Source organism: Salmo salar, chromosome ssa07, assembly GCF_905237065.1.
Source record: "Salmo salar chromosome ssa07, Ssal_v3.1, whole genome shotgun sequence".
NCBI lineage: Eukaryota > Metazoa > Chordata > Actinopteri > Salmoniformes > Salmonidae > Salmo > Salmo salar.
In genome coordinates, this window is record NC_059448.1 from 26082217 (window position 1) to 26094894 (window position 12678).

The window sequence follows — 12678 nt, forward strand, 5'->3', positions numbered from 1 at the left end:
CACTGCAACTATGGACTCTTTGCATCAACTTCGTGTAATTGTCAATAAAAGCCTTTGACACGTATGAAATTCTTGTAATTATACATCAGTATTCCATAGTAACATCTGACAAAAATATCTAAAGACACTGAAGCAGCAAACTTTGTGGAAATTAATATCTGTGTCATTCTCAAAACTTTTGGCCACGACTAATGTAGTTTAGTTATCGTTTCCATTTACTTCTGGTCTGTAGGCTGCCTTGTAAAGTAATAAACCCCCATCCAGCTGGCGGCGCTGTTGTATGTTTCTGCGTTCACCACCCACCAGAACCAAGGAGTACAAAAAAAAAAGACTAACACGGAAGTAGGATTGTAGACGACTTTATTTTCCATTGCTTATGTGGAGAAAATAAGATCCCCTGGCTGAACGGAATAGGCTGCACAACTATAATTCGACTAAAAATGTCTAAACTACAGTTGTTGCATGTGTTTTTAAATGAGCGTTTAACGGCGGCTGTTGTGGAGATTGTCGGGGCAGTTGAGAAAACGGTAGCGGAGTACCAGGAGGAAAATGATCGGCTACGGAGAATGCTGCGGATCACACAGGAGATAAAACTATGTAAAATAGGTTCGTATGTAGATACACTGATAGATAGCTATAGTTATACTCAATTAATCAACCGTTTAACATATCAGTAATCACAATTTCATTGTTTTTTAACCCCTAAAGCTACCAACATAGTTTGATCCCAGGATTTTTTTGGGGGGGAAAATCAATCATAGCAAAAACAGTTTAATTATGTCTTATAAAACATAACTAGACATGTAATTAATGTTATCTGAAAACAAACTTGACGAAAACACTTATTTGATCAAAATTACAGTTCATTTGCATATTCTGTAAAACGAAAATAAGTTTCCTTTGCGCAGCTTTTTTCCAAAGTGCAATTCACATTATATATAATAGTATCATTTCGTTTTCAGAACGTTTAAATACACATTTGGTCATGTTTGTGGTGAAAACCACTGCAGTAGACCCCCCCCCAAAAAAAAATATAATAATATATGGCTTAATTTTTATTTATGCACTACCCCACAGCCAGCATTAGCATTGCTGTAAGTGAAACAATGGGAGTGGTATCAAAACATGACAAAATCCTCTGTCACTTCAAACCAAATGCTATAGCACCCACAATATTGTTGCACATATAGAATATTGTAGGATATTATAGAAATTGTATAAAATAAATCAGAGAATACACACCAATGCAACACGTGTACATTCAGAGTGTAGCTGGATTCTGTAATTTCAGTTCTACAAAGTATTTATTCACTTTCATTAATTGTTTTGACCGCAACTTAGCATATATCTAAGGTAGTTTTGTACACGCTTATACCTAGTTATAACCAGTTATATCCATAGGTGAGTACATAAGGTGCTCCATCTATGCAGGTGATCTGTCTCTATCAGGTCAAGATCACTGATACAGGTCCCCCTCCACCCTCTGACGATATTATGTGTAACTTATGTCACCAGAAAAACCTGGATTCAAATAAATACTTTTTTAGATTCACCCAAGAATAACTAGCCTGGTGGTGGAGGGCCATTTTTCAAAACTAACTTGTCGGCGATTGGATCACCGGCCTAGTTCAAAGCACTGTTCGATTAAGTTGGCCTAGGTTGCACCGGGCTATGGGAAAGGGGGATACCAAGTCAGTTGTACAACTGAATGCCTTCAACTGAAATGTGTCTTCCGCATTTAACCCAACCCCTCTGAATCAGAGAGGTGCGGGGGGTTGCCTTAATCAACTTCCACGTCTTCGGCGCCCGGCGAAGCCGGTGAGGGAGGGGAACCCTGCTCAAATCGAGCAGTAATTGCGCCGCTCAGTCATATTGTCATCAATGCGGCATGATGCGTCGTCTAGAAACATACATCTCTTTTTTTCTGTTAACTATGTTTTAGAGTTTTCTAACTAGTTTTCATGTGGACGGCAGATAAAGCGTTTTTATCAAAGGCAATCACGTTTACATGTGAAAACACTGAATACAATTCATTACTCCATGTGTTTAACCTACTTCACTTTTGTTTTGAGCCTACTTCTCCTTTGGCCACAGCAGGGAGGCAGCCCGGTTCCAAAACTAACGCAATCACTTTTCACCCGTTGCAAAATCCGTCCACCCGGGCAGCCGGGCCATATTAATCAAATCCCCTCAGTGTTTGGCGAAGTGGGATTTTGTCCTAAACCCACCCATTATTTCTGAGAGGATGCTGATTGGACATATCATTTTCTAACATATTCCAAATGCCTAGTCTGATTAATCAGGCTGTTATACACAATTAGTTGGTATACCGCCAGAAACTAATGACTGCCAAATCATGTAAATATTCCTCACGCCTCGATCAGACCGACAACTTGATTGCGTTTTGGTACACTGGAAGTACATTCATTTCCAATGGAACGCTGTGTTTGCCTTGCAGCATTGCGTTGCAGGTGCAGTGCATTCTTTATTTTGTATCTACGCTGCATGCGTAGATTTGACAGAGAGTAGCAAAAGGTGAATGCTTAACTTTTGTTGCACACACATGCACAAAAATATTTGGATTACATAATGAAAAAAGTTTGACTGATGAATTTATTACGCAGCATTGATGCAATGAGGCTGTCGGTCTGATCAAGGCGTTATAAATAAAATTGTATTAGTCACATGAGCCGAATACAACAGGTGTAGACCTTACAGTGAAATGCTTACTTGCAAGCCCCTAACCAACAATGCATAAAAATAATAATATGAATAAGAAATAAAAGTAACAAGTAATTAAAGAGGAGCAGTAAAATAACAATAGCGAGACTATATACAGGGGGGTACTGGTACAGAGTCAATGTGCAGGGGCACCGGTTAGTTGAGGTAATTGAGGTAATATGTACATGTCAAGTTATTAAAGTGACTGCATAGATGATAACAACAGAGAGTAGCATCGGTATAAAATGGGGGGGGCGGGTCAATGCAAATAGTCTGGGTAGCCATTTGATTAGATGTTCAGGAGTCTTATGGCTTGGCGGTAGAAGCTGTTTAGAAGCCTCTTGGACCTAGACTTGGTGCTTCGGTACCGCCTGCCGTGCGGTAGCAGAGAGAACAGTCTATGACTAGGGTGGCTGGAGTCTTTGACAATTTTAAATGCCTTCCTCTGACACCGCCTGGTATAGAGGTCCTGGATGGCAGGAAGCTTTGTCCCAGAATGTTTAATACAATTATATTTGAATTTACTCTACCGGTTGTCCGTGGTGTTGGTCCTTAAGATGGTCCAAATTGTTGACAAAATATCCACAAGAAAGTATTGTTTACCCGACTGTTTATAGTGCCGATACTGAAGTTGGCATTTCTATCACACATGCACAAAACCATGTAAACACCTGCTGACTTCAGTTAGTATGCATGCATTGCGTGCATGTACTTCCGTCTTGTGCACGTGTTTTCGGTCATGAGCAAACACAGTGCGTGCGATGCATGCATGCATACTAACTGAAGTCAGCAGGTATTCACATGGTTTTGAGCATGTGCCAGGTGATAGAAATGTCAACTTTAGTACCGGCACTCTAAAAAGTCAGGTAAACAATACTCTCCTGTGGATATTTTATCTTAAATTTCAAGTGGCTGAAGGACAACCACACAGGCCACCAGTAGAGTAAGTTCAGATTTAATTGTATTCAACATTCTGGCTTGTAAGGAACATTTACCAGATTTTGCATTCATTAGCTTCAGGCTGAATATACCAATTAATTTTGTATTACAACCTGATAAATCAGACTACCAAATGCCCATCGATTGGAGAAAGGTTGTTGAATAAACCACTTTGGGCTTTGAGCAAAAATAAGAGCTCAACTTGAGGGTTTAAAAACAGTTATCTACTGTAACTTTGACCGTACATGATAAAAAAAAAGTTGTCTTTTTCAGGAAAAGCTGATTGAAATGGGATATAGGCAGGGGTGCAACTTAGTCCCGCTTCTAGATCGACATTGTATGTTGATTGTATTTCGGTCTAGCAGTATAAAACTAGCCCACCGCGTGACTTATTTACCGACCTATGTCTGCACCTGTTTGGCAATGCTTTTCCCATGTTGGAGGCAGAGTGGGAAACTAACTTTTTGGTCCACCAGCTACTGTGTCAGGTAGATGAAAAATCTACCAGCCACTCCGATTTCTTACCAGCCACAGTATTTTTTTCAGACATAATTACACAGCAAATCACACAAAAAAAACGGATGAGCATGCTTTGTAATGTTTCTTAAACAAGAAATGTATTACTAGTATAGTGCATTTGAAAAGTATTCAGACCCCTTCACTTTTTCACAAGTTATGTTACAGTCTGATTCTAAAATGGATTAAATCGTTTTTTCCCCTCATCAATCTACACACAATACCCCATAATGAAAAAGCAAAAACCGGTTTTTAGAAATGTTTGCTCCTTCATAATAGAAAAAGCTATACTCGAGTATGTTGGCATACTATAGGCCCCTCAAACTCAACTCTGGACCTCGAGGCCAGCTCCACTGCATTTTTTCCCTTTGTTCCCCTCTAATCAGGGACTGATTTAGACCTGGGACACCAGGTGTGTGCAATTAATTATTAGCTTGAACAGATTGGGATTTATCTTCAATGCTCTTAATGGTGTACTATGCAGAAATCACCCCTCCATTTCCTGGTTGCTAAAATTGTAATAGTTCACCTAATTTCAGTTTATGTGACAAAACAAGCAAGTATAGTGTAGAGAATCATTGTACCATCTAAACCGCTGTGAAATATATTTTCCGTAATCAAAAATATAGTATTTTCTGCTGTTTGAAGCTGGTGTACAAAACCGAAAGAAAAGATGCAAGAATGAAACTTAAGAACGGGAAGCATAAAAATAGCGCACATAGAACAAATCTACCGCTTTTTAGACCTGCTTTCAATGAGAATGACATCTATAACTCACATCTCTATGTGAATTCAGGCGCGTCGCCCAAAAAGTTACATATTGCAGCTTTAAATCATTTTATAATATAGCCTAAAATTCATTATCTTCTTAATCATGATATATGGCTGGCTGGCTATGTGGCTAGTAGCTTGTGTGGATATTTTTGTATATAGCTAGAGTCTAGACTACCGGTGTTCAGTGCTTGATTTGTAAATCGGGAGGTGCCAGAACAAAAAGTGAGCGCAAGAGTGGGATGACCCGAGGAGCTCTGAGATTATTATTAAAAAAATTATAGTAGAGGCACTTACAGAAGTCGCACAAACGGGACCATTTTTAGTAGCCTAGGGACCTGGGAAAATGTGGCCTTTTATAAATGCATTTCATGCAATTCTACGTAATTTTACATGACTGGAGACTTTGGCAGAATGTTTTTTAATACCACACAAATTATTGAAATGACAGGCTACTTTGACACTGACAAATTGAGAATCTGAGATAAACAAAACAACCTTTTCTTGAATCCATCAATAGCCTAGACTTAGGTGTGTGGAGACACATATTATAGGCTACAATATGAGGAGTAAATTATAGTCCTAAAAATGATATCCAGTTTCCAGTAGTGATCCATGGGTAAAACCCTGGGGAAGCCAAGACAGAATAAAAACAACCATATTACAACCTATGTGTTGTGATAATTGTGTTGTTTGCTCTATAATCTGTTAGTGTTGTATTATATAGAAAATCACCATCAACTGAATGGGGTACCATTTAAACTCATGGACTGCACCAGATTTGCCAGTTCTTGCTGTGAGATGTTACCCCACTCTTCCACCAAAGCACCTACAAGTTCCCGGACATTTCTGGGGGGAATGGCCCTAGCCCTCACCCTCCGATCCAACAGGTCCCAGACGTGCTCAATGGGATTGAGATCCGGGCTCTTCGCCGGCCATGGCAGAACACTGACGTTTCTGTCTTGCTGGAAATCACGCACATAACAAGCAGTATGGCTGGTGGCATTGTCATGCTGGAGGGTCATGTCAGGATGAGCCTGCAGGAAGGGTACCACATGAGGGAGAAGGATGTCTTCCCTGTGACGCACAGCTTTGAGATTGCCTGCAATGACAACCAGTTCAGTCCGATGATGTTGTGACACACCGCCCCAGACCATGACGGACCCTCCACCTCCAAATCGATCCCAATCCAGAGTACAGGCCTCGGTGTAACGCTCATTCCTTCAACGATAAACGCGAATCCAACCATCATCACTGGTGAGACAAAACCACGACTCGTCAGTGAAGAGCACTTTTTGTCAGTCCTGTCTGGTCCAGCGACGGTGGGTTTGTGCCCATAGGCGACGTTGCCGGTGATGTCTGGTGAGGACCTGCCTTACAACATGCCTACAAGCCCTCAGTCCAGCCTCTCTCAGCCTATTGCGGACAGTCTGAGCACTGATGGAGGGATTGTGTTTTCCTGGTGTAACTCGGGCAGTTGTTGTTGCCATCCTGTACCTGTCCCGCAGGTGTGATGTTCGGATGTACCGATCCTGTGCAGGTGTTGTTACACGTGGTCTGCCACTGCGAGGACGATCAGCTGTCCGTCCTTTCTCCCTGTAGCGCTGTCTTAGGAGTATCACAGAACGGACATTGCAATTTATTGCCCTGGCCACATCTGCAGTCCTCATGCCTCCTTGCAGCATGTCTAAAGCACATTCACACAGATGAGCAGGGACCCTGGGCATCTTTTTTTTGGTGTTTTTCAGAGTCTGCATATTCATTAATTGTTTATGGTTCATTGAACAAGCATAGGGAACAGTGTTTAAACCCTTTACAAAGAACATCTGTGGAGTTATTTTGATTTTTATGAATTATCTTGAAAGACAGGGTCCTGAAAAAGGGACGTTTCTTTTTTTTGCTGAGTTTATAATATACTGTATATTCACATATCCAGAGAGCACCCTCTGTTCGGTGAAGTCCACAAAGCATATTGCATGTAACAAACAGTTAGATGACCTACAATATTGTCAAACAAGTTGATGTTTACTACATTTTCAGACTACTAAACTATTGATTTAGAACCACGGAGAGTTACAGCAAGTCGCAAAGAAAAAAGGAGCTGCCTCCACTATTCCAGCACCATTTCAAATTCAACATTTTAATATCATCAAATCACCTAATTCTTAGTCTCATACTGTGTTTGTGTGTGTGTGTGAGTGAGAGCTTGTGTTTAAGTAGAAAAAAAAAACATGTTGACTCACCCTACTTGTAGAGAAACGCCAATGCCATCCTCCTTTCTCATGTTGACGAAACGGTCAATGACTGTCATACAGTACACGCTTTTAGTTTTTGTTGTCTTAGGCTACCTGGCTAAAATGTTTGCTCGCTAGCCTAACTTCCTTTCATGGGCAACGATAAGCCAGCTAGTTAACATTAGACTACTGCATCTAGCTACATGTTGAACTTCCATCCTCTCAGGCCAGGGGCACAATGTATGAATTTATGGTTGGATCAGAATCGCTGTTATAATCATTGTCCAGTACTAAAAATGAAGTAAAACCACAAGTCCAAATCCCTATCTCCATCCATGGCTCATTTAGGAATAGGGCAATTTTAGCTAGTTAGCCACAGGAGGACAACAACACAACAATTCAAGTTTTCTGTCAATGACGTTTTGCTCTCGATGTGATGTGATTGAAGCCAAATCCAAACTGGCTTCCCTTGATACTTTTTTTTGGTGCACCAGGACCATTCACAGTTGAGCTCACTCGGTTTAGCTCAACGCTTGATTCGTGAATATTTAATACTTTTTTTTTATCAAGGGAAGCCAAATGCTCGCTGGCTTCCCTTGCATTCAATGCTACGGGCGGCGACGATGTCATACTATTTTTGACCAGACAGCATCAGATAGATGGGCTACATATACAGAGACAGAGGGGTGCTGTTTCCCTCATGCGGATGCTTTCTCCGGTGAGATACATTCATCCTCTTGCGAATTCAAGGAAAATGATGAAACACAGAGATGAAATACATTTTTAGTTTTTTTGTTAATAATTCTTTTGGGGAAGACTGGCATCCCTTGGCATCTATGAATACACGCCACCGCCAGTTTCACTGACTCACCCAATGATGCGCAGCTCACTCGCCAGCTATGGCCGATGTGCTCATGCCAAAAGCCTAAGCCTCACTTGTTTTGCTTTGTAGCCTACAGACAGAAAGCCATTTGCTTTCCAACCTGTGTTTTCCTGCCATTGTTTTTGAAATATTGTGAAAGGCCTGTTTTGGCTGCATGCTGTTCACTGTCATACCACACGTTCCCAACTGTAGTGTATGCTAATGTGATAATAGTGTAATAGCTTATAGTTTTCTTAAAATCTGTTTAATTATTGTGATAGGCTCATGTTTTATGGGTATGGCGTACCCCCACTATTTATTTTACCAGTACTCCGTACCGGACCGTTCTGCCTTACTTTCACCCCTGGGAATTACTTTAGCTTCCTTGCATGCCAGTAGACACACTCATTTAGGCTTTGGTTAAATATATAGCAAATAGGCGTAGCAATACAGTCTGCTACCATTCTCAATAGTTTGCCATCAAGGTTGTCTGTACCTGGTGGCTCATCATTATTGATGATAACAATTGTTTTTCCACCTTTCCCACACTAACTTGACTAAATTCAAAACAGAAAACCTTGTCTTTCATTATTAGATATTTTATACAAAAAATATGATGGTTCCCTGTTCAATGTTGTCATGTCACTTCTGGTAGCTAAACTATGTAGCTAAGCTTGGTACACACACTCGACGATGACCGTATTTCAAGCCATGTATGTTTGGGTACCGGACACACGCAATCGCCGTACAGAGCAGACTGGGGGAAAAAGGCACAACCCAGCTTCATACAGGGCAGACCAACAGACGGGGTAGGGGTGGCGAACTTGACGACGTCATAGTGACTTGGGGGCAGTGGGATCAGAACAACAACGACAAAAACTGTACCAAAAAATATATTTTATACCACCACCCAAAAGGGCTTTTGGCGAGTAGGAAGGAAAAGGGGCAGGTGCTTGGGCAGAGGTAGACCCCCATCTGTGCACGTACCTAGATGCTACCACCCCACCTCCAAATCAAAACCAAACATGGATTCCATGTTGTTCTTCCTTTGTGAGCACACCTGTCTGTGTTTCACACCTATTTGCCCTAGCTAATCAGCCTGGCAATACGGGCACCATGCTGCTGCAGACAGGATGTAGAACGAAGCGTGTTTTCACATCCTGCGCAAACATTGACATCCATGTTTGGTTTTGAATTGGAGGTGGGATGTTCACGTCTAATAATTGGATTGAATTATTTCCTGGGCACCACTCTGTGATGCAAAGGGAAGGGATCACTGCTGCTACCTCACTTTCCAACCAAAGTGCATGAATTAAGTAGAAATCTGAGGTAGAGAGGATATTCGGCAACACTTAAAGGACAATGGAATTACATTTGAAAAAGCATCTTTATTGCTAAAAGTAGAACCAACGCGTCTTGGCTTTTGGCCTTTTATGAATGAGGCTTTTATACATTAGGCTTTTATACATATATGAATAAAAGCCATGATGTGATTGATAAATCCGTGGTAGAATGACCAACAAATAGATTGTGAGTACATGTTGCGCTGACCAATGGAATATGTAAACACAAAAATAACAATATGATAGGTCTAGTTGTGGCCGCAACCGGACTAGATTGTGAACAACTCTTGGCGGAATGCATTGCTTGACTGCCGCGAGGGTGATAAGCACAATGTCTTTTGTGGACTGCAGGACCCCAGACGATTTACTCTCGCGTTCGAGTTGGTTGAGGAAAGGCTGTGTGTGTTTTGGTTCAACAAAGCTGTGTCCATCATAACATTCAATGATCAATTAATTGCATTAATTATTGCACCATGCGAACAATTATCAGTTCTAAACATGTCTTTTTTTATTCTCTATGCTGCCTGCAGCACGATCTATTTTGCCAGCGCGCATATATTCCATACAGTTGTTGTTGTAAACACATCACTAGAGGAGCGCGTATTAATCCTGCTGTAGAGTTCATTGCCCAGCAGGTCAAACGAACGACTAAAATGAACGAGTTACTCAGAAAAACGAATCATGACTCTCGAGTAGGTAAAAAGAGTCGTTCAAAAATAAGGAATCGTTTGCGAACTGCACATCACTACTTTGAACGGGGCACCTGGCTCTGGCTCACAGCCGGGAGGCAGCCCGGTTCCAAAATGAATGCAATTTTTCACCCACTCCTCCCATCGGTGTAACCTGGGCCAGATAATCGAATCCCCTCATAGGTAAAACAGACAATATTACAACTTGACAATGTAAATAGACACTCATGATAAATAATTTAAAAAAATAGTAACTTACTAAAGGAAATCCTTTATAATAAATTCCTTATTCATACCACTCGGCGACGCATTCCTTATCAGAACCGTCTGCTGACAATGGAAGTACCGTTTGAGCGTCGTCAAACATGCACAGATACAGGTCGGTAAATAAGTTGCATGCTGGACTAGTGTTATACTGCTAGACTAAGATACAATCTCGGTCTAGAAGCTGGCCCTAGCTATCTGCCCTCAGGCACGTCTAATGGCTGTATAGATCATAGAGATCTATAATTCACCTGTATGATTCAAGTGTTCTATTTCATTCTGCTCTTCCTCTCCTTCCCTCCAGGCTCCCTGCCTCTCTCTCTTGCTGGATCTGAAGAGGCGGTTCCCCCTGAGCAGCAGCACTGTGAGCAGGAGTGGAATCCCAGTTTGGGGCAGGAGGACCCAAAGCCCACACAGATTATAGAGGAAGAGCAGATTCAAGGGCTGGAGCCTGATATCATAGAGTTCAAATTCACTCCTTCCTGTGTGAAAAGTGAATGTGATCAGGAGGACCCACTTTGGTCCTTGACTCTTCCTAAAACCCAGATTGTGGAGCACGTAGATATTGACTCTAAACAAGTGGATCCTGAACCTTTTGCCACTGTGACCCACCTAAAGGGTTTCGAAATTTCCTGTGACCCTCCAGATAATCAGAACAATGCCTCCATCCACAGCTCAGCCATAAGAAGCAACCCAGTAGGACTTGACAGCAGCCCACCATTGGATCCCAGCCCACCATTGGCTCCGACCCCACCAATGGAGAAACCCTGCAACTTCCCCTTTTATGGCAAGACATTCAAACAAAAAGGAAATCTGTCCATGCACATGAGTATTCACACAGGAGAGACACCATTTAGCTGTGGTGACTGTGGGAAGTGCTTTATTCAGAAGGGGGACCTAAGAAGACATATACTGACTCACACAGGAGAGAAACCATTTAGCTGTAATTTTTGCAGTAAAAGCTTCAATCAGAAGGGGGACTTAAGGAGGCATATACTGACTCACACAGGAGAGAAACCGTTTAGCTGTGGTGACTGTGGGAAAAGCTTCAGTCAGAAGGGCGACCTAAGGAGGCATATACTGACTCACACAGGAGAGAAACCATTTAGCTGTGGTGACTGTGGGAAAAGCTTCCGTCTCAAGGGGAACCTAACCACTCATACACTCACTCACAAAGGAGTGAAACAACATGGCTGTGCAGTCTGTGGTTTAAGATTCACTCATAAGGCGTATCTGCTGAAGCATGTGCATAAAGTCCACAAAGAAAGAAAACAGGATGAAAACTGAAAGGAAAGACAATTAGGACAAAGACATCTGTCAGAAGATGGGAATAAAAAAAACAGGATGTGTATAACACTCCTAGGAAAGCAAAGCAACTCTGGATCATTCATGTTCTGCGTTACAGATAAATAGATGTGTGATTCATTTACTTTTGTAAAGTCTATGTAAATTCGAATCCCTGAGTTGAAAAGGTACAAATCTGTCGTTCTGCCCCTGAACAAGGCAGTTGACCCACTGTTCCTAGGCCGTCATTGAAAATAAGAATTTGTTCTTAACTGACTTGCCTAGTTAAATAAAGGTAAAATAAAAATAAAGTTTGATATGATTTGAATGATGAGGTAATGCTCAAACAGTACTACACTGTATAATGGGAATCTTACAGTTCTGAGGGGTATACTAATCAAATCAAATATATTTGTAAAGCAGTTTTTTTCAGCAGATGTCAAAGTGCTATACAGAAACCCAGCCTAAAACCCCAAACAGCAAGCAATGCAGATGTAGAAGCACGGTGGCTAGTATACCCCTTTGCAGTACAAACAACAACAAAGTGGACACCCCGCCACTTTCGGTAAACAGCTGAGGGAGAAAGAAATGTAAAAACACTCAAATTCAGACAGATCTATGGATGGAAGGACTGGCCACTCATGAGATCAAAATTATATTTTTAACCATCTTTTGAGGCTATATAGTGTTTGTTTGCAATTACATTGTTTACAAACAATGGAGTAAAACAAGCTTAGCATTTTAGGTTCTGATGTTTTGTGATCTGATGAGGTGACTGTTGAACTGAGCTCATGAGGCATTTATAAGTTGCCTTCTTCAAGAATCAATGGGTATATACACTATATGGCCAAAAGTATGTGGACACCAGCTTGTTGAACATCTCATTCCAAAATCATGGTCATTAATATGGAGTTGGTCCCCCCTTTGCTGCTATAACAGCCTCCACTCTTCTGGAAAGGCTTTCCACTAGATGTTGGAACATTGCTGCGAGGACTTGCTTTCATTCAGCCACAAGAGCATTAGTGAGGTCGGGGACTGATGTTGGGCGATTAGGC

At 41.5% G+C, this 12678-nt stretch overlaps 1 protein-coding gene across 1 annotated transcript; it reads left to right on the top strand.

The window, feature by feature from the left end:
- Positions 1–311: 311 nt before the first annotated feature.
- Positions 312–11764, top strand: LOC106609003 (zinc finger protein 27-like). Its single transcript, XM_014207325.2, has 2 exons — positions 312–606; positions 10644–11764. Exons 1-2 carry the CDS (start codon positions 441–443, stop codon positions 11624–11626), a joined length of 1149 nt encoding a protein of 382 aa, XP_014062800.1. The 5' UTR covers positions 312–440; the 3' UTR covers positions 11627–11764.
- The last annotated feature ends 914 nt before the right edge of the window (positions 11765–12678 follow it).

Bases quoted from the DNA above. Each gene is read 5' to 3' on its own strand.
- LOC106609003 (XM_014207325.2), top strand. From the start codon at position 441: ATGTCTAAACTACAGTTGTTGCATGTGTTTTTAAATGAGCGTTTAACG. The intron at 607-10,643 runs GTTCGTATGTAG...CCTTCCCTCCAG, and splicing joins GATAAAACTATGTAAAATAG to GCTCCCTGCCTCTCTCTCTT.